At 37.2% G+C, this 23,293-nt stretch overlaps 1 protein-coding gene across 3 annotated transcripts in view; it reads left to right on the top strand.

The window, feature by feature from the left end:
- SPPL3 (signal peptide peptidase like 3) overlaps positions 1-23,293 on the top strand; it is a 146,279-nt gene that overhangs the window by 86,908 nt on the left and 36,078 nt on the right. For all 3 annotated transcript variants that reach the window (XM_059140496.1, XM_059140495.1, XM_059140497.1), the window contains exon 2: positions 7,932-8,009. In XM_059140496.1, coding sequence (XP_058996479.1) covers positions 7,932-8,009 — 78 coding nt within the window. The remainder of the gene's footprint in view (positions 1-7,931; positions 8,010-23,293) is intronic.

The raw sequence follows: 23,293 nt of genomic DNA on the forward strand, positions 1-23,293 counted from the left end.
CTAACCTCACAGAATGGTTGTGAGAATTAAGCACTCAGTAAAATGTCAGATGTTGCTCTTAACCACCAAGAAAGCGCCAGAAGCCCAGTTTTGAAGTAAAATATGGGCCTCTTCCTATACAAGTGTATGTCAGGGCAGTCATGAGAGCTTTCTCCTTTGGTGGAAATGTTACCTGGCCATTCAGTACAGTAGCCACCAGCTATTGGACACTTGAAATTCAACTAGTATAACCAATGAGCCAAATTTTTAATTAAATTTAAATAACCACATGTGTCTAGTGGCCGTTTTAGTGCCAGTGGCTGCTATATTGGACAGTGCAGTTTGGTATTTGAGTTCATGTTCCATTCAGTCTTTACATTTGCTATTTTTGTCATTACTTCTTTGTATTGATTAAGATACAACATGACCCAGCAGACTGTTTGGTAAGACAGCTGGTGTGAGGAGGAGAACTTATGTTTCTAACTACATTCTAGGCTTATCATCAGCTGAATAGTTCTTTTGTCCTCAGGGATTTTTAAAGACTTAATAGTAAAGTGTACATATTGCTACTTAAACTTGACATGGGCAATCTCTAGTGAAATAAATGTAAGTGATTCATAAAACATAATGCATCTATGCGAAGAAGTCCCTAAACTTAGAGAATGTAAGTGGCAGAAGGTTTTCTGGTAAATGTGAAAAGAGAAAAACTTCATCGTGAAGTTTTTAGAATAGCAGAATGTGCTAACATGTTCAATGTCCGTGACAAAATGTGCTAGCATGTTCACATTTCATAAGCAGATGTTATTGTCCAAAAATACAGATTTGAAATGTAATATTATGTATAATATCAATGTTTTCAATAACCTCTAGGCTGGCAGGAGTCATTAGAGTGCATCTATCAAAGCACAAGATACAGTGTTTCCTCCTGTTTTCCACAGGAGATTTGACTCTTCGGTGTCAGGACATGGATGTTATCTTTAACTGTTTGCCTTTCCATGGTTTTTGCCTTTGAAAAAAGGACAATAGAAACGTTCCTGTCTTCACTAAATCTTAAATTGACAAAAAAGAGCAACACAGGCACAGGCATCCATTTGTTTCTGTTGAGGTTAGAAACAACAGTCTACCCTCCTAATATAGAAAGTCAAGTGAGATGAAAAAGTGTGAAGCATTGGGAGATCCTGCCATTGTTAATACCTCAGAAATAAGAATGTTTAGATGGTGTGTATGTGGTTAAAAGTTGTGAAGGAAAAGGAAAAGAAGAATGCTTTCTAAATTGTCAGGTTTTCCATGTCTTAATTTTATACCCAAAGACCAATAAGGTAAGGCAGTAGAAAAGAACAGTTCCTGGTACATAGTTGAGTTTTCAGAAAAAGTAGGTTGTAGAAGAATGTGTGTGTGTCCCGATTTTATGGCTGTGTATATATTTTGCAATTTATGGAGAAGGATGCACACACCAGATTGTAAACAGTGTCTGCTCATAGGGAATGGGAGTGCAAAGGAGGAGGAGGGAGGAGACGGTTGTATTTTTGCTTCTTAACTTATTTGTTACAATGAACATGAATTGTTTTTGTAATTTTTTAAAAAAATATTTTTGCTTATTTATCTGAGTGTGCAGCTTGAACAGGGGAAGGAGCAGAGGGAGAGGGACAGACTCTGACCTCAGCATAGAACTGTCTCAGTGGGGCTGTCTCAATGACCCCGAGATCACGACTGAGCTGAAATAAAGTTTCGGAATCTCAGCTGACTGAGCCACCCAGATGTGCCCCATTTTGGCAATTTTTTAAAAAGAAAATCACTACTGTTTTTAAAATGCAAATTGGCCAAAAATAATTTTAAACTGTACTCTGTATAAGTTCTTTGTGTTAAAAAGCTTTTGTAAAACTTCCATAATGGTAGAGTTGAAAATATATGACATTTCAAATAACCCCATGAAATAATTTATAACTTCTAATTATGTGATAATTGGTACAGTTTGCAGTGTGATAACTTTTTTAAGTGTTACTATAAATTACAAAATACCATGGATATATCAGGAGCCAGCTTTCACCAGATTTTCTTGTATAGATTGGAAAAATAAAACTGTTCAGTCTAGACAAAGCCATTTTCTGAAGCTGTGCTACAGTGGGTAACGTGCTTATTGGCTGGTAGCCCTGGTCAGCCTCTTTAGAAGGCATTTTGCACATGGTCAGACCTTTGCCTTGAAAAAGACTGAAGAACGTTGGTGACTACAAGATGGTCAACCACAAAGACAAGAGCATAGTCCAAAGGATCTGTGGAAGATAAAGAGCTGGTTTAGTAACAGTTCATCCCCAAACTTTTAGAAATCTTAACTGATGAGTCTTTGGAGAGTCTCCACTGATTGGAGAGATGTAGCAAAAGGAATAAACAATGGTATGAGATCTTAAGATACTGAGTTTGAGGGGTGCCTCGGTGCTCAGTGGGTAAGCCTCTGCCTTCAGCTCAGATCATGATCTCAGGGTCCTGGGATCGAGCCCCACATCGGGCTCTCTGCTCATCAGGGAGTCTACTCTCCCCCCACCCCCCTCTTGCCTATCTGCCTACTGTGATCTCTCTCTCTCTGTCAAGTAAATAAGTAAAAATCTTAAGAAAAAAAAAAGATGCTGAGTTTGGGAAGTTTAGACTTTAATATACCTTTTTGGTGATGAGGCTTCAGAATACAAAGGGTATAAAAAAACCAAGGCATCCAATCCAAGTAAAACACCAGCAAAAAAGGGGGTGCCTGGGTGGCTCAGTGGGTTAAAGCCTCTTCCTTGATGATCCCAGGGTCCTGGGATGAAGCCCCACAATGGGCTCTCTGCTCATCAGGGAACCTGCTTCCCCCCCTCCCCTCTCTCCGCCTGCCTCTCTGCCTACTTGTGATCTCTGTCAAATAAATAAATAAAAGCTTTAAAAAAGAAAAAAAAAACAGCAAAAGAAAGGATCCTTTAAAAAAAAGTATGCCTTAAAAAAATAAATAAATAAATAAATAAAAATTTAAAAAAGTATGCCTTTGTTTTTTATAGCCTTGGAATCTGGAAAAAATTTTAAATTAAAAAAAATGCCTACTAGCCTTTAATCATGTGAAAAGCTGCTTAAGCTCACTTTTAATCAATTTTTAAAATTTTAATTACATCAGGAAATTAATGCAAATAAAAGCCATATTGAGATACCAATTTTCATGTTTCAGATTGGTAAAAATTCTGAAATTAGAGACACCATTGACAAGGCTTTGGAAAGAAGAACTCTAATCTGTTGCTGATGAGAATGCAAAATGATGCAATGTCTCTGGAGGGCAGTTTGGTAGTATCTATCAAATTGCATGTGTATTTCCTCTGTGATAGGCAGTCTCACTTTTAAAACCTTTGTTCTAAACAGATGTGTCATTTCATGTGTGCATTGCAGATATAATTTACTCCGCTTTTTTTTTGGGGGGGGGGTAGAAGTGTGGTTAAGAGAATTTTTGGAAACAACCAGTGTCTATCTAAAAGAGATTTGTTTAAAAACAAACAAACAAAAAACTGTGTTTCAGTGTATCCACACAATAGAATACTATGCAGCTTAAAGAAAACAAAAAAGAGAAAATCCACACATACTAACATATAGGAAGATCTGTACGTTATACTGTAAAAGGAGGATGGGGAAGTACAGAGTCTTGGCTTTTGTGTAAGAAATGGTGAGAAATAATGTGTTTATATTATATATTCTAGAAGGCTCTACAAGAAACTAAAGTGGTTATCCAAAGAGGAGCTGGGGGAAACTAGATGGGAATGGGACTTACTGGTGTGTCCCTTTTGATATATGTAGTTTTGATTTTTGTATCATATGATTACATGATGTTTTCCAAAAATTTGTTAATTTTAAGAAAATATTCCTTCTAGGGGCGCCTGGGTGGCTCAGTGGGTTAAGCCCTCTGCCTTTGGCTTAGGTCATAATCTCAGGGTCCTGGGATCAAGCCCCACATCAGGCTCTCTGCTCAGCGGGGAGCCTGCTTTACCCCCTCTCTCTGCCTGCCTCTCTGCTTACTTGTGATCCCTCTCTGTCAAATAAATAAATAAAATCTTAAAAAAGAAAAAAGAAAGAAAGAAAATGTTCCTTCTAAACAGAGGTCATTTGTTTTCAGAATTTTAAGAGATGTACAAAAGCGATTATGTCAAAGCAAGAAACTCAATTCTAAAATAAAGAGACATTGATTGAATTTGTTTTCCTAATATATGAAATGTAGTCTTGTGGTGGGTAAGCCCTGTCTATGTTGTCTGGTTGTCTGCCTGAAAGAGGACACATTGGCCAGTCAGAGCTGCATGGCTGAACACAGGCTGGCAGAGCAGCTAGGGTGGCTGTCCTGTTGCCTGCATCTCCAATTCCTCTGCTGACTGAAATTTTAGGAAGGGGTGATTGCCTGCTGTGGGGTGCTGTGGTTCAGAACTCATGATCCAGAACAGATGTTCCTGTATCCATTTGCCTCTCACACTTTTAACTGTCTCACCAATTTTCATGTTGCTGTGAAAAAAAGATGTTTTTTTTTTTCCTTTTTTAACTTTTTATTGTGGAAGTTTTCAAAATACACAAAAGTAGAGGGAAGAGTATAATTGACTCTTGAATAACATGGGTTTGAACTGCATAGGTCCACTTATACATGGATTTTTTTTTCCAGTAAATACACTACAGGACTGTAAATGCACTTTTCTTACAATTTTCTTAACATTTCTCTAACTTTATTATAAGAATACAACATGTAATATAACATAAAAAATATCAGTCAACTGTTGATGTTATTGGTTAACAGTAGTTTAGAAACAGTTAAATATCTGGGGAGTCAGAAGTTGTATGATTTTCAACTGTGAAGGGGGTTCAGCATCCCTAACCCCTAGGTTGCTCAAGGGTCAGCTTTATAATGAATTCCCATCTACCTATCATTCTAGCATCAATAACTAAAAATTTTGCCTTAAAAAAAACTATCCCTACCCCCCCCCCACCCCCGGACATTTAAAGCAAACCTTAAATCATTTCACCCAGAGTCACTGCAGTATGTGCCTCTAAAAACTGAAGATCAAAAAAAAAAATGACACTACCATTGAATTTCACTGTGTGTCCTATTTTTTACAAAGGTTAAAACTCCTCTGTATTCACCAGTTTTTCTCTTCTCACTGGGATAATTTCCAGTCAGCCTACACAAAATGTTGAGTATCTCCTATCTTTAAAAAAAAAAAAAAAATCAGACCTGGGGACCCTGGGTGGCACAGTCGGTTAAGTGTCATACTGGTTTTGGTTCAGGTTGTGATCTCAGGCAGTTGTGGGATCGAGCCCCCTCCTCGAAGAGTCTGCTTGTCTGCTTAAGACTCTCCCTCTTGGGGCGCCTGGGTGGCTCAGTGGGTTAAGCCGCTGCCTTCGGCTCGGGTCATGATCTCAGAGTCCTGCATCGGGCTCTCTGCTCAGCAGGGAGCCTGCTTCCTCCTCTCTCTCTCTGCCTGCTTGTGATCTCTCTCTGTCAAATAAATAAATAAAATCTTAAAAAAAAAAAAAAAAGACTCTCCCTCTTTCCCTCCCACCCCCTGCACATGCATGGGGTATCTCTCTCTCAAATAAGTAAATCTTTAAAACAAATTTTTTCCAGGCCTCCCTAATCCTTACCTTCCCCTCCTACTGCTGTTCCCTTCTTTGTGCCTTTCAAAAAAGATGTCAGTGTCCATTTGCTTGATTATCATTCTCAGCCAGTTCCAACCTGACTCCATCACTGCCATGCCTTAAAATGTTCTTGTTTGGTTTATTTTTTTTAAGATTTTATTTATTTAGTTGACAGACAGAGATCAAAAGTAGGCGGAGCAGCAGGCAGAGGGGGGTGGGCGGGAAGCAGGCTCCCTGACGTGGGGCCTCCATCCAAGGACCCCAGGTTCATGATCTGAGCCGAAGGCAGAGGCTTTAACCCACTGAGCCACCCAGGCACTCCATAAAGTGTTCTTGTTAAGGTCATAGGTGACTTAGATGGTAAATAAATCCAGTGGATACCAGTTTTTATCTTACTTGCTATCTCCTCAGCCTTCAGCACAGGTGACCTCTCCCTCCTAACACTAACAGTGATTGTTAGTTCAGCTGTTCAGCTCTTCGTAGGAATTGTCTCAAGGGGGAGCGGCAGAAGGAGAAGCAGGTTAGATGTGAGCCTGATGTGAGGCTTGATTCCAGAACTCAAGGATCAGAACCCGAGCCGTAGGCAAATACTTAACCAGCTGAGCCATGCAGTGTCCCTCATTTGATTGTTTAATATCTATTTAAGGTAGGTGCCATTATTTGCGTTTTATAGGTGAAGAGGCTGAACGTAGGTTGAGTAACTACTGGTAAGTGGTAAAGCAAGGGTTTAAATTCAGGCACCATCCGATCCTGCTGCCTCTGTGAAACACTCTCATCACGTTGTGCTATCCTGGGTTTTCTGGGTTTTCTTCTTTTTTCTCGTTCATTTTGGGAGGTATTTCTTTGTGTTTTCCAGCTTCTCCTTTTTGACCTTTATATTTTATAGAAGTTTCTCAGGCTTTCCTCCTGGGTCCTCTTACTGCTGCTGCGCAGTCTCATGAACACCTATGGTTTCAATTAACATGTTGAAGGTGATGAGCTCCCAATATATATCTTTGTCCTAAAGCTGCTTCTGAGCTCTAGACCCACATACCCACCTGTCGACTCAACGATCCAAAACCCAACATACAAGGAATTTGCTTCTGTATGTTGCCTTTTTTGCTTAATGGTACAGCCATTCAGCAGCTGCTCCCCAGAAAGATGGGAATGCTCTTAACTCTTAAAAACAATTACCAAGTCCATTACTGTGTCTTTTATCTCATTGTTCATCTGTTACCCTAAGGAAAGTCCCTCACCCCCGTTTTTTCAGTAGGACCCACCTATTATATATTCTCAGAGGACCTTGTACTTGTCTCTCTCCCCTTTACAACATTTTTCATGATGATATTTACTTGTTTTAAACTTTTTGTTTTCATTCCTTTGGAGAGAACGGAGTTTAATTTTTTCATTCCTTTAGAACATTCAGTATGGGACCGAGACAGTCTTGTTTGTTACTGTGTCCCCAGTCAATAGCAGAGTACCAGCATAGAGGCATCATCAAATATTTGGTGAATGAAAAAAAAATGAGAAATTTGTTTTAGGAAAATCGTGAACAAAAATGATTAGTGTGAAGGGTTAACTCCTGGAGACAGGCTTATACACAAGAATTTTGTTGGTCAAGCCCTAGAAGAGAGCTGAAGAATTGGCCAGTAGGATTTAGAGAAGTGGGATGGTTGGGGATGTGGCAGTTGCAAGATTTGCTGATGTTGTTAATGTGTAAAGAGAATGGGGTGTCAAGAATGCAGCCAACTTCTAGCTTTGAACTGAGGGAATTGTAATTCCATTCCTTAAGAGGATCAAGTATGAAGGGAAGTATACTGACTTTAATTTTGGACCTTGTTGTCTTGGAAGAACGCCTGTAGGACACCTGGATGGGGAGAACCCAGTGGGCAATTAAAAAATGGAAATAGAATACAGGGAAGAGATACAGGCTTCACCTCATCACTGAGGGAAAGCAGTAAAATACTATTAACAGTTCAAGTGTAAACTGTTAACAGTTTAATCACTGAGACTTTTTATCTTTGGCACAGTGATGGTATATATTTTGGTACTTCTTAAATTGGGAGTGGATGTTGTAGGCATATGTGGTATACAGAGGTGGGATTTTTACATTATATCATTTAACATCCTGAGAGTGTTAACTAATGATAGCTGCGAATCTACACACGTATTCTTTATATTAAACTAGCAGACCTCATTTTAATTATGCTGTTTGTTCATGCTAATTTACATTTTATTTTTTAACTTAAAGACAATAATGAAGCTTAGTGGGATCCAACTCCACCAGACTGTAAACTCCATGAGGACTTGTAGCATGTGATCTAATTTTTTTTCCCTCTTTATTTCTCTAGGGCCTATTCCCTGGTGGATTCCAGTCAAGTGTCTACATTTCTGATTTCAATTCTGCTTATAGTCTATGGTAGTTTCAGGTGAGTTGCTCTCAATATGTATGGATTTCAGTTGGAGCTAGAAGAAGCCTTGCTTTGAAAGTGTGAAAACTTACTGCTCTGTGAATAGAAACATGACTAACAAGAATTGAGTTAGAGTGGGAGAATTCTGATATTTATTCTTTGGTTGGCTGCTGTTAAAACATTTTAATCCAAACATGTAAAAATTGCTTAAAAATTAAAATTTAAAATTGCTTTAATTCTGGTTCTAGAAATAATGACTCACATAAATGTATTCATTGAAAAGATCAATGAGAGAATCCTTGGTAGTGATTCTACAGAGTTTGAAAGGGGGCAGAAAGTTTTCCTTAATATAGAGGAATTGACATTGGTTGAGCCATATGCAGTTACTGATGGTCTATTCTTTTGACCTGCAGAAATTATTTCATACGGTTTAACCTATTATTTTTAGGATTGTGCCAAGATCCTTCACCAAGTATTCTACTAATCTTGGCAGTGCTGAGACTGGATCCTCTTGAAATCCCTGTCCTACCAGACAGCCCTAGGAATGGAATACTAAGGGAAATCCAGAAGCTGGAGGCTTCTTCTTCTCCCTCCTTACTTGAGAGAGAGGAAATTAGTGGTTGTATAACTCAGGTGTTTTATGGATTATATATTTACAAATGAAGGCTGCCTGAGAAGTTTTAAAGAGAGAACTTGGAATGGGTTGACAGTGACAAATGAAATAATCAGGTGTGAGGATTTTTTTTTTTAATGACTTTATTTATGTATTTGACAGACAGAGATCACAAGTAGGCAGAGAGGCAAGCAGAGAGAGAGAGGAGAAAGCAGGCTCCCCTCTGAGCAGAGAGCCCGATGCGGGGCTCGATCCCAGGACCCTGAAATCATGACCTGAGCCAAAGACAGAGGCTCAACCCACTGAGCCACCCAGGTGCCCCAGGTGTGAGGATTTTGAACTGCCCAGTATTATAGCTGTATTTGAATGACCACTCGATAAAATCATACTTCTAGGCTTAATCTCAAAAACTGGGTAGAATGGTAAAATAGTATTGATAATTCCAGTATCAGCTGGTGAAAGTTTGAATGACTAAGATTTCTACTGAGAGCCCTAGAATCATAACCACTCTTAGGAAGCATTAATCAAGCTAGAGTAATTTAGAACCTTATCAACATAATCTTGATATTTTGTATCATACTTGGGATGTGTTTCTGTTTTTTTCTCTTTGAGTATATAATATATTAACATTACAAAATCTACTTTGCCATTAAAAACAAGATCTTGGGCGCCTGGGTGGCTCAGTGGGTTAAGCAGGGAGCCTGCTTCCTCCTCTCTCTCTCTGCCTACTTGTGATCTCTCTCTGTCAAATAAATAAAATCATTGAAAAAAAGAAAAACAACAAGATCTTGTAGATTCAAAATTCTGATACTACTTTCATTAGTAGAAATGACTTTGGTGTATAATTTATATACAATGTACATTTTCATCTTTAAATCATTTACTTTCTGATTATTTTTACCTAACAAAAAATATTTTCCATAATCTTCATACTAAGTTTTAGTAAGTTGATATTTCTTTGTGTTACTGTCTTATTTCACTATTGTTGGGCATGTGGATTGTTAAAGTGACCATCTTTTTATGTGCTCTTTGACTGGTTGAATTATTTTCTTAAGACAAATATCCAGAAGTTGAAAAACTTTGCCAGAGAGTGTGAACTGGCTCTTACTACATACATATTGCCATATTGTTTTCCCGAAAGGTAATACCAATTATACGACTGGGCAGATTTTAAACAAAATTGATGTAATGGGTGTACCATAAAATTATATAGATGGAAAGGATTCTCTGCTCAACTCTTTTATTTTACAAATGAAGGAACTGAAGCCCAACAAGATGGAGTAACTTGACAAAGATTACACAACCAATTGGTAACAAACTCCGGACTAGAACCCAGTTCTTAATACTTCTGGTCCAGTACCTTATATCTTTTATACTTTAAGGAATTTAAATTGACCTCACTAAATAAGTCTGGAAGTGTTTTCTTCTGTTTCCTGGAAAAGATTATGCAAAATTGTTACTTCTTTTTTATGTATATGCTAGAACTCACCAGTAATACCATCTAAAGCCTGGCTTTTCTCTTTGTGGGAAGATGATTTTTGTTTTCTCCTACTTTGTTCACTACTTTCTTTCTTTCTCTCTCTCTTTAAGTATTAGGACTGTAAAAAATTTTTTATTGTGATAAAATATAATGTAAAATTTACTATTTTTAACCATTTTTAATTATACAGTTCAGTAGCCAGTTTGAGCCTTTTTTAGCACACGTTACTGTTCTTTTATTCTAGCCATTTTAGTACTAGGATGTGAAGTGATAACTCATTTTGGCTTTGGTTGCATTTCCCTAATAATTCAGATTGGAATGTTGAAAAGTTGTTGAGCATCTTTTCATGTGCTCTCTTGGCCATATGCTTTTCTTCTTTGGTGAAATGTCTATTCAGATCTTTGGCCATTTTTAAATTGGGTTGTTTTTGTTATATTGAGTTGTAACATTTCTTTAAATAGTCTGGATACAAGTTCTCTCTCAGTCCTAGGATTTGCAGATGTCTTCTCCCAATCTCTGCCTTTCATCATCTTGATACTGTCTTTCATAGTGTGTAAGCATCTTTAATTTTAATAAAGTCCATCTTACCAACTTTTTGTTTCATGGATCATGTTTTTGGTGAAAAGTTGTTTCCTAATCCATGGGCACAAAGAGTTTCTCATGTTTTCTTTAAAAATTTTTTCTAGTTTTACTGCTTTCATTTAAGTCCATAATTCATTGTGAGTTAATTTTTCTGTGTGGCATGAAGTAAAATGTAAGTTTATTTTATGAATGTGGCTGTCCAGTTGTCGTGGCACCAGTTATTGAAAAGTCTGTCTGTTTCCCCATCAAATTGCATCAGCGCCACTGTGAAAACACAGTTGACTGTAAATGTGGATACCGATTTCTGTTCTTTGGTCCATATATGTCTCCTTAGGCCAGTACCACAGTGTCTTTCTTGATTGCTGTAGCTTTTATAATTGTTGAATTCGATCGTGCTTGTCTTAACAACTTAGTACTTTTAAAGAATTTTTGCTATTCTAGATCTTCTGTATTTCCATGTAAATTTATATTTAGCTGGTGATTTTCTACCAAAAAAAGTATACTGAGATTTTGAAGGTATTGTGGATATGCAGATCACTTCAGGGAGTGGCTCTCCTAAAACTGAGTCTTCAGTTCAGAGACCTCAACTATCTCTCCATTTACTTAGAGCTTTACTTTTTCTTAGTCATGCTTTGTAATTTTCTGTGTACAAGGCTTGTACTTCTGTTAAGTATGTCATTCTTTTAGATATTCCTAAGAATTTCGTTCTCTTTGGATATAGTATTTGATGAAATTTTCTTCTTGGTTTCATTTTTGGGTTTTTCATTGGTGAGTATGTAGAACCATGCTTGATTTTGTATGTTGATCTGGTATCCTTTGGCCTTGATGAATTCATTTATTGTGCTGATAGTTTTTTGTATACAGACTCCTTAGGTTTTTCTACACACAGGATAATGTGGTTTGCAAATAAAGACAATTTTGTTTCTTCTTTTCAAATCTGAATGCCTTTAATTTTTCCTCCTCCTCCTTTTCCCACCCTTATTGCATAGGATAGAGCCTTCAGTACAGTGTTGAATAGAAAGTGAGAAGAGCACACTTCCATCCTTCTTTGCTTTGTTCCTCATCTTAAGGCGAAAGCATTTCATTGTTCACCAGTAAGTGCAGTGTTACCCGTATGTTTTTCATAAATACCTTTATCTATCAGTGAGGAAATTTCTTCCTTTGTCTAGTTTGTGGAGAGTTCTTATCATGAATGGGTTTTGTCATGTATTTTCATGCTTTTACTGAGATAGTCATGTGGCTTTTATGCATTGTTCTATTAATACAGTATATTAATTTTTTAATGTTGAACCAACTTTGTATTCCTGGGGTAAATCTCAGCTTATGATTATATACCCTTTTAAACGTTGCTCATATTTTGTTAAAGACTTTTGTGTCTATATTCATGAGGGATATTGATCTGTTCTGTTCTTGTTATCCATCTTCTTATGATTTTGGTACCTAGATAATACTGACTTCATTGAATGAGTTGGGAAGTGTTTCCTCTTTTATTTTCCTGAAAAGATTGTGTTAGAATTGTATTATTTCTGGGGCGCCTGGGTGGCTCAGTGGGTTAAGCCTCTACCTTCAGCTTGGGTCATGATCCCAGGGGCCTGGGATCGAGTCCCGCATGGGGCTCTCTGCTCAGCAGGGAGCCTGCTTCTCCTCATCTCTCTCTCTCCCTATTTGTGATCTCTCTCTCTGTCAAATAAATAAATAAAATCTTTTATTAAAAAAAAAAGAATTGTATTATTTCTTCTTTAAATATTTGTTTGAGTTTACCTAAGGCCGGGCTTTCCTTTGTGGGAACCTTTTTTTGGTTTTGTTTTTTTCCTACTTGGTTCACTACTTTATTCCTTTTTCTTTTTTTTAAGTATTAGTAGGGTTTTTTGTGGGGTTTTTTTTTTTTTTAAGATTTTATTTATTTATTTGACAGACAGAGATCACAGGTAGGCTGAGAGGCAGGCAGAGAGAGAGAGAGGAGAAAGCAGTTTCCCTGCAGAGCAGAGAGCCTGATGTGGGGCTCGATTCCAAGACCCTGGGATCATGACCTGAGCCAAAGGCAGAGGCTTAACCCACTGAGCCACCCAGGCGTCCCTAGTAGGATGTTTTTTTAAATAGCTTTATGCATATCTATACATAGATAAAATTCTCCTATGTAAAGTGTGCAATTTTAGTATTTACAATTTTAGTATTTACAAAATTGTGCAACTGTTACCAATTGTAGAACAATTTTATCATCCCAGAGGAAGCCTTGTATCCATTAGCAGTCATTCCCCTTTGCCTTATCCCTTGTTCTAGGCAACCACTAATCTGTTTTTTGTCTCTATATAGATTTGCCTATTCTGGAAATTTACATTTAAGTAGAATCTGCAATACATGGCCTTTTGTGCCTGGCTCTTTCACTTAATGTTCTTAAAGTTTATTCATGTTGTAGCATGTGTCAGTACTTCATTCCTTTTTATTGCCCAGTATCTTGTTTAACCATGCATCAGTTGATAGATATTTAGGTTGTTTCTACATTTGGGCAGCTGTGAACATTCGTGTATAAGTTTGTGTGGGGACATAAGTTTTCATTTCTTTTGAGTAGATACCTAGGACTGGAATTGCTTGATCATATTGGCAACTTTTAACATTTTGAGAAACTGCCACTGTTTTTCAAAGCAGCTGCATCATTTTACATTCCTACTGGCAATGTATGAGGATTCTGATTTCTGTTATTATCTGTCTTTTGATTATAGATACTGTATTCTGTTTTGGTGAATAGGAGGTGGTATCTCACTGTGGTTTTGATTTGCATTTCCTTAGGGACTAATGATGTGTTGACCATCTTTTCATGTGCTTATTTACCATATGTGTGTCTTCTTTAGTGAAGTGTCTATTCATATCTTTTATCCATTTTAAAATTGTATCACCTTCTTATTATTGTTCTGAGAATTCTTTTTATATATTATGGGTCCAAGTCCTTTATCAGATAAATGCTTGCAGAGAGTTTTTCCTACCGATGGCTTTGTCTTTTCACTTTCTGTTTGTTTATGATTTTTATATTTTCCTAATAGATTGAGATAAAATGTCACTTTTTAGAAATAATTTTTGTCATGAAAGTCCTATATTATCTGATGTTAGTATGACCACTCCAGTTCTCTTATGGTTGAATGTGGAAAGATTTTTAATTACCAATTTTATTTCTTCTTCTAAGTCTACTTAGATTTTCTGTTTCTTTTTGAGTTGGTTTTGGTAATTTGTGTCTTTCTAGGATTTGTGCATCTTTTCTAAATGATTTCATTTGTTGACATCAATTTGTTCATATTGTTCATGTATAATTCATTTAATTTTTATTGATCAGTAGTGAGTGATGTTCTTTTAATTTTTTATCGTAGTCATTTGTATCTTTAGTCTTTTTTTTTCCTTGATCACTCTAGCTAAAGGCTTATCAATTTTGTTGATCTTATCAAAGAAACAGGTTTTGGTTTCATTATTTTTTCTTCTTTTTTTTTTTTTTTCTATTTTTTGACTTAATTGATCTCCACTTTAATTTTTATTATTCCTTCCATCAGCTTGCTGTGGCTTTAGTTTGTGCTGCTTTTCCTAGTTCCTTAAAGAAGCTGAAGTTACTGATTTGAAACCTTTCTTCTTTTTTAACATAGGCAATTAGAGCTGCAGATTTCTCTCTAAACATTGCTTTAACTGCATCCCAGACATTTTTTTATGTTGTATTTTGTTTCATTCCATTCAAGATACTTTCTAACTTCCCTGGTGATTTTTTCTTCTCGGGTGATTTATAAGTGTGTTGCTTACTTTCCTACTATTTGGAAATATTTCAAAATTCTCTCTGAAAGGAATTTTAAGAGCCTAATTCAATTCCACTGTGGCCAGAGACATTATGATTTCAGTCTTTTTAAATTTATTGAGGCTCATTTTATGGCCTAACATATGATCTGTCCTAGAAAATGTTCCATGTGCAGTTGGAAAAATCGGCCTACAACAGAGAGTTGAGAGCAGGAAGTGACATAATCTGGTTTGTGTTTTAGAAAGATTGTTGTGGGTTCTGTATGAGAAATAGCTTTTTGGATAAGAGGGAAACGTGAAATAAGGGAAACTGGGAGTGTGTTGCCCTCGTACAGGCAAGAAATCATGATGGCTTTAACTGGGTTAATAGTAGTAGAGTGAAATGTCAGTGGATTTGGGACAAGACGGCTGATAGAATGGATAGTATGTGTGAGAGAGGAGTCAAGGAAGACTCCAAGGTTTATGGCCGAAGCAACTGGATCCAGTGATGATGCCATTTCTGAGATGGAAAGCTCTATAAAAAAAAGCAGACTTTTCGTGGAAACACAAATATTACAAAGCAGATACGATTTATCAAGAGACTGATGTCGGTTCTGTTCTCTTCCTTCTCTTTAATTTAGGACAAGAAATTTAACCTTTGTAGACCCCTATCTGGATGGTTGTTAATTTGATTAATTAATGAGTATTACTATGATTTATAATAATAGTAGTGTCATTTATTCTGACTTAATAACGGTATCTCTCTTTACGGTTTCCAGAGGAAGTTGGAAGTATGTTTTAGTAGTACTTTACCAAATTTAGTAGTGCTTTCACATCTTTTTCTTTCTGAAAGAAAGTAAACAAGGGATACTGCAATTACTGTTTTGGTAGGTCAAAACTTGTCAAATATTGGCAGTTTTATGTAGTTCAACCTGATAGATTCTTTTTACTCATTGACTAGGATCATGTAGGGTTTTATGTATTTCTTTTCTCAAAAATACCTCTTTGTGATAACAGAAGTGAAAATTGAAGTCATCATTGAGGTAAAACTAGTAGCAAAGTAATTTCCTTAATTCTTGCTTTCACATAAACGTCGGATAGCTGGATGAAGAACTGGCCTGTGACTTCTTTGTACATAGATTCCTTGATGAAAATATTTACAGAGAGTTCATTGAGGCAAAGCCTGTGTGTACCCTGCTTCCCAGTCTACATGCTGTCTGATTCCTACTGTTTGGGTTTTCTGCAGTTGAGATGCTTTATAATTGTTGTGAGTTGACTTTTGTTACTTACTGTGAGGGGGTTGGGTGGAGATGTATGATTTTTGTTGGCTCTCATAATCTTTTTACTGTGATATTAACTGAATTTTAAAATGTGACAAAGATGAAGAAAACAGCTAATAGTTTGCTCAGCATTTATGTGACAGGTATGGTGCTAAGTGCTTTACATAAAGTCTCATTTAATCCTTATATTAATTCAATAAAATACATATTGTTATTCCCATTTTACAGGTGAGGACACTGGGCCCAGAAATGTTTAAGTGGTCAAGTGTAATAAGTGACGAAGCTGGGATTTAAGTACTTTACTACTGCCAACTATTGAGAATAGTAACAATTTCAAATCTGAACCAAATAAATTGATCTGGTAGTAAACTCAGAAGGAATGAGAAGCTTTCTTATAAACCTCTTTTTTGTGATTTTTTTTTCCTTCAGCTGTGGTCTTCAGGCCTTATTGTGCATAAAAATCACCAGGGAAAGATTGCTTCACTAGGCTTTGAATGGGAACCTAACACCCGAGCCTGTTCAAGTGGCCTGTGTGACACACTTTGTGCAGACTCTTTCCTGACTTTCTAAGTTGTTAGTTCTTAATTGCTGGTAGCATTTTCAGGGCCCATTTGTTGATATGTTGTTTATCCTTTACAGATCTATTTGAAACTCTCCTGAAGTTCTCAAAGTTTTTCTCTTTTGCTAAAAAGAAAAAAAATTCCCCTCCAGTCTTTTTTTTTTTTTTTTTTAAAGATTTTATTTATTTGAGAGAGAGCATGCTAAAGAGAGGGAGAGTACACAAACAGAAGCAGTGGAGAGGGGGAGAGGGAGAGGGAGAAGCAGAATCCCACAGAGCAGGGAGCCCAATGCAAGGCTCTGTGGGGTCATGACCTGAGCCAAAGGCAGACGATTGACCAACTGAGCCACCCCGGTGCCCCCCAGTCTTTATTCTTGGTTTACCACCACCTGCTACTGAAATTTTCTCCATTAGTTTCATGATTCACTTTTCATGCTATCCTCCATTTAGGACATGCACAAAAACATTCCTGAATTTGAATAGAACAGTTTGTATTATTCCCCTTCCCCCACTACCCAACCAGATATGTTCATATCTCCTCTGAGACCATAAGACTATATTATTTACTCATTCAAATGATCACATTTTTACTCAGAGCTGTGAAGACATGGGGAATATCATAAAATATAGGATAAAAGATTTGTGAATTGTATGGGTTATTTCTTACCAGGCTTTCATGTTTTTAAGTACAGAAGGAAAAACTATTCTGTGTAAAACTAGATTCTAAAAGCCAAAGCCAATCCTCAGTTTAGGAACCCTTATGTTTGCCATCCCTTGGCTGAGCTTTGCTAGATTTCCTGTATTACTTAAACTGACACCTGTATCTCCTTAGTCTTTCCACTTGCTCAGGAAAAAATATATCATAATTACTCATTTAATCAATATGTCCCTGAAGAGTTTGACAAACTATGACAAACTACAGAAGAGCACTAACAGTGAGAGAGAGAAACAGAATAAACTTCCAACCACAGCTCATTAGTGGCAAGATATTTAAGTTCTGTTTCATCAGGAATCACAGCCACAGAAATAACAGGTTTGAAATAGATCTAAAAGAAAATCCAAAGGAAGACATATTTTATATCCTATCTCTCTAGGAAGATAATTATTTAATATATATTTATCTATAATCCCTATATAAAGTTACTGTATGAAGGAAGAACAGAACTTCTGTAACTGTAGGGTAATTACTACCCTTTTCCTAGGACAAGCACTTACCTGTGCTTTCTTTAATGGCAAAGGCAATTTATTTTCTTATACCCAGACCTACTCTAGGAAGACAATGTTGTCAAGTTAGTGAGACTGCAAAGAGTATTAAGAAAAACACTTTCTGGGGGCGCCTGTGTGGCGCAGTGGGTTAAAGCCTCTGCCTTCGGCTCAGGTCATGATTCCATGGTTCTGGAATCGAGCCCCACATCGGGCTCTCTGCTTAGCAGAGAGCCTGCTTCCCCCCCTCTCTCTACCTGCCTCTCTGCCTTCTTGTGATCTCTGTCTCTCAAATAAATAAAAATCTTTAAAAAAAGAAAAGAAAAAAAAGAAAAGCACTTTCTATGATTGTGTTGGCCTTCACACTAAATGTGTATCACTGTAGAGTCAGACCGGGTTAATAGAAACAAATTCCATTGTGGTCCACAGTGTCATGACAGGTGTTGATCACACAGTGCTGTGGCATTTGATGTGTTACCTTTTGAACTGCTCTTATTGCCACCTCATAATCTCTCCGACCTTCAGAAAACATCATATACTGGGGCACCTGGGTGGCTCAGTTTGTTAAGCATCTGCCTTCAGCTCTGGTCATGATCCCAAGATCCTGGGATTGAGCCGCACATCAGGCTCCCTGCTTGGCAGGAAACCTACTTTTCCCTCTCCCATTCCCCCTTCTTATATTCCCTCTCTCACTGTCTTTCTCTCTGGCAAATAAATAAATAAAATCTTTTTGAAAATCATATACAGAAATCTGAATTTATTAGGGAATGATTATGTACATTGTAATGTCTATGGACAAGTTCCTTGATATACTTAAGTTTCATCAGCTCTTTTTAAAATGTTCCATTTATTTAAAAAAAACACTTGAGTTTTCTAGAAACACACATCAAGCTTAAGTCCAACTCAGCCATGTAGTTTTCTCTGACCAACTGAATTCCTCTCTTCATTGCACCTGCTTCTGATAGTAGAATGATTAAAAAACATGGTATTATTAAAATATTAAGATAAAAAATCCCAATTTGCCTGTCTTCTCCAGTACTCACAGTGTACTCTGTTTTCAAAATTCAAATGAAATGAACAAGTATAACTCAGCAAATACGTTCTCAGCTCCATTTTGCTTCCTGCAATTGTTTATTTTTGCTCTGCCCTGTTCAAAAGGCTTTCAGGCCATTTGCTAGAGTTTTCCAACTTTTGATGAGATAAGGTAAATTAAAAAGGGGCCAAAGAAAAGAAAAAGCATGGGTGGAGACAGAGAGCCAAAAATAATTCTAAAAATGCAAACCATACTGGCCAACACCTTTATTACTGGTGGTCCACAAATAGCACAGTAAGCCTTCTAGCAGCCAACTTTAAGAAGAAAAGAAAACCTTTACACTGCTGTTGAATAAAAAGAACCTAGTTGTTCAGGTGAATTACAACTGTTGTTGGTCTTAAGATCAGACAGACATTTATCCTGAAGATCCTCAGAAAGAGGAGAAACTTTGAATTTCATAGCAGTTCAAAATAAGCATTCAGATGTTTGTTGAATGAATTACAGTGCCCTTCAAAATCAGCTAGAAGGTCGTTTCATGAAAGTACATTTCAGCAAAAGTAATTTTGCTAAAATTAGAGGCACACAGCCAGCAGCAGAAAGTTGTGGTTCAGATTGCTAGCTTACTCTGGTCTAACATTATATTTTAGAATATCTAGGGAAATGAATGGGTTGTTCGTTCTTCAAATGATTATTCCTGAATATTGATCTCTTGATAAATGTTGGCAGCAGTCCAGACATGTACTCTCTGTTGCCAGGCGAATACAGACCTCTTTGTCTTAACAGTGCTCAGAGCACATTTGTATTTTCATCAGAACTAAGGAACCTAAAAAGGCCTAATGATAAGCCCATATTTCCTCTTATTCTAGGCAAGCAGTGGAAATTCCCACGGGCCTAGGACTTTCTTTAGAAAATCCTTTATAATCCAGTCCAGTACATAAAGACATGAGTAGTTGATTTCCTAAAGTTCTGTTACTTGCATCTGAATTAGTTTTAGTCTAAAAAATTTAGAGCAAATACGACCAGATTTCCAGCTCAGCCAAAATAAAATCTTATTAAAGCACTCAGAGAACATTAAACCACTTCCTCGTGTAGTTAGTGTCTGTGATATATTACTTGTGACATGTACGTCAAAGTGACCCCAAAAAGGCACACTTAAGATTTTCACTTATTCACAAATTTAAATTTGAAGAACATTGATCATTTGGTTCTTTCTGACACTAATTAGCCGGCAGGCTCAGTTATCAGTTGAACCCTTCCCAGTTCAGTATAAAACCATATCATCTTATTATAAAAGGGTGCTTGTGTAATAAGGTAGGATATATGTAGTTCATCCAAAAATGGTATCAGGTTAAGTTAACTCAAGGAGAAATACTGTGTAGTTTGTTTCTTATGGGTTGTTGTTGTTGTTGTTGTTGTTGTTGTTTTAATGAGAAAAAAACTAATGTGTATTGATGTAAAAAGACATCCTTGTCTTTTGGAATAGTCTTCAACTATTCCAAATATTAATTTGTGAAATAATACTGAATTGATCCTCATTTTTAAAAAAGATTTACCTGCATTCTTAGTAGTAGATTCTTCATATAGGTTCTTTGCTATCGTCAATAATTAGAAATTTGTATGCCTCCTACAGCTTGACCCATAACTATTTTCTATTCAGTCATAGTTGATGACAAGGCAACTAAAAATAGCAAATGATATGCTATAATTTAGATGGCTTTTTCTGCAGTGGTAGGTGGTTGTGATGAAATAGCCACAGCTCAGGTCTTTCTGTGAGTGTTTGAACATTGATTTCAGTAACCCAGATTTGCTGTTAAGCAAATAGCCAAGATACAATTTGGCTGGAATGTCTACTGATAACACTGATGAATTAATGTGTGTTATTGTGTAGTAATAACAGTGAGGTTGTGATGGCAGAGAATGAGGGGGTGGAGTTAAAGATAGTCTTTTATGAAGATGGAACAAATGCTTCTAGGTCCATACAAGCAATTTCATGTCTGTAGAGTTAATAAAGATCACCAAGTAAGGCGGGATAAAGGCTCATCATTCCACTCAGGAAGCAGCCAAGACTTTATTTAAACAGCTGAAGTTGGCTGTCACTTGCTCAGTGTGGGTAACTGTTGCTGGACCCCAGTAACAGTGGCCTGGAATCTGCTAAACCTAGGTTGTCCATTGATCTTGTTTTGTAAAGCTACAATACATGAATCTTCCTGTTTGAGCAAATACATGGGGCCCCACAACCTCATTTAACCAGATTTCTGTTTTGTAGAGTAGTGACCCATGGTCTGTTTATCAAGCAGTGCTTGATTTTAGCTAAGCTTAGTTGTGGCAGTAAGAAACCCAAAGTAAGCTTCAAACCATATACATGCTTGCTTACCCCACACCCCTACCTTGTACCTCATTAGCCTATCTAAAACTTTCAGGTTTCAGGTTTTCTGCAATGGTTCTTACCAGACTAGGGTCTAAGAAAATGTTACAGCTAAAACTGGTTTTAAGTTAATCCCAACCTACTAGTAATTGGAAAGAAGGGGAATTCTTGCCTTAAAACAGCCAGGTAGTCTTAAATAGTCCTTAGTTAATAACAAATTGAACTGTAGTTAGTTATCACCACTAAGCCTATCTGACAGTACTCAGCAGCCAGTCTCATTTACCCAACGTTAAGACAGAAGCTTTGTACTAGCTGTGCCGAGGGTCAAACCAGAAAGATGACTGGAACTTTCCAGTCCAGACATCATTATAATGGCCAGGAGAAAGCATAGGAAAAACTAACAATTTGTAATAGCCAGCCCCAGTGGTTGAGATGCGGGTTAACAATTTCTGTACATGTATCATGCTGTCTTCAAGATTCTAAGCAGAATAGGCATAACAAATGTTGTTGTGATTTCCACTCGTAAGTGAACTTGAAAAATGCAATTTAAATTAATACAGGTCTTCACCAAAGCATCCCCACAGGGAAGAAGTGGTCTTCATATTCCCATGGCTCCAGATAGGTCCTCATGAATTATATCACCCATTTTAGAGTTTAACTTTCTTAGCTTTTCCACAAGAAACATGGATTAAAGTTTAAAAACCCAGAAACTGAAAACTAGGACCAATGGCTTAGCAGGAGAAATATTTGCAAAACATTGTGTCTAGTTAGTTGTGGAACTAATCAAAGTTGACTGGGTAGAGTTTGTCCCTGGAGCCAGTGGCTGTAGCAGTAACTAGGGCTGACTGAGGTGCGAACAGCTTGTATACTTCTTAATTGCTGTTAAAGTGTCTTCTTCTCATTGCTGGAGGAATAGAAATCCCTAATACTAGATATGAATACTAGATATGAATGTTCTAAAATACAGGGCTGCTTTTTTTTTTTTTTTTTTTGTAATTATAAACTCCCAGGAAGGCCAATGCATCAGAGTCCTGACCGTATTCAGAAGAGCAGTGTTACTATCCATGTTTTAAAGTGTGTTGCCGTTTGCAACCACATGGATGGAACCAGAGGGTATTATGCTAAGCAAAATAAGTCAGTCAGAGAAAGACAATGATCATATGATCTGCAGACACCGGAGGGTTAGGGGTAAGGGAACAGATTGTTCAAAGGGTACAAACCTTCAGGTACAAGATGAATAAGTTCTGGAGACCTAATGTACATTGTGGTGACTATAGTTAATGTACTTCTGTACTTAAAACTTGCTTAGAGAATAGATTTCTGGTGTCTGACCATGAGAAAAAGAGATAATTGTGGGAAGCAGTGGATATGTTAATTAGTTTTATTGTGGTAATCATTTCACAGTGTATACATGTATCCAAACATCATGTTGTATACCATAAATAGTACAGTTTTTACAAGTCAAAAATAAATTTAAGGGGCGCCTGGGTGGCTCATTCGTTAAGCGTCTGCCTTCAACTCAGGTCATGGTCCCAGGGTCCTGGGATCAAGCCCCATGTCGGGCTCCCTACTCAGTGGAGCTTGCTTCTCCTTTCCTACTCCCCCTGCTCGTGTTCCCTCTCTTGCTGTCTCTCTCTCTCTCTATCAAAGAAATAAATAAGTAAATAAATAAATAGATATAAAATAAATTTAAGAAAAAGGGAAAACATTAAAGACAATTCCTAGGTAATGGTGTAGGGAGAGACATCCCTTTCCTCAAAAAGACAGCTGAGAGTCGAGGAAACATAAGGCAGCCAGAGTTAATAGGACAGAGTATGAAAGACAAAAGTGTTTAAAGCCAGAAATCCCCAGAGATCTGCAGGTGCACCGTTTGAGAAGTCATGGGAGTATTGATCACTGCATGCTTGTGAGGACGTTACCTGAAGCTAAGGAAAGAATAATGTGGAAAGAGTAGAAGAAGAGTGCCTACTCCCTCAGCTGGTTGGAAAACCTTATGATTCATGTGGCATTGGATAGAGTACCTCAGTTGGTAGAGAGTAATTACCCTAAATTGAGCACTGCCTAATAAATTACAACAGCAATACCTGAATACACACTACGTCTGAGTAACTAACAGCATTCCAGAAACAAAGCTCAAGAAGATTTGTGGGAATATAAAAATATCAGATAGTCAGCAGGAATATAAAAATATTCAGACAAAGTAAAACTCATAATGTCTGGCATACAAGCAGAGATGACCAGGCAGCAAAGAAGGAGGAAAACATGACCAGTGATGAATCTTCAGTCAAAACCAACCCAGAACTGACACATATGTTGGAATTACTAAAGAAGTACATTAAACTGTACAAAAATTACATTCAATCTGTACAAAAAGTTAGAGAGATACATGGATAAATAAAATAATACCCAAAGTCAAGCCTCTGGAAGTGAAAAACAGCAA

The sequence above is a fragment of the Mustela lutreola genome, chromosome 11 (genome assembly GCF_030435805.1).
Source record: "Mustela lutreola isolate mMusLut2 chromosome 11, mMusLut2.pri, whole genome shotgun sequence".
Taxonomy (NCBI): Eukaryota; Metazoa; Chordata; class Mammalia; order Carnivora; family Mustelidae; genus Mustela; species Mustela lutreola.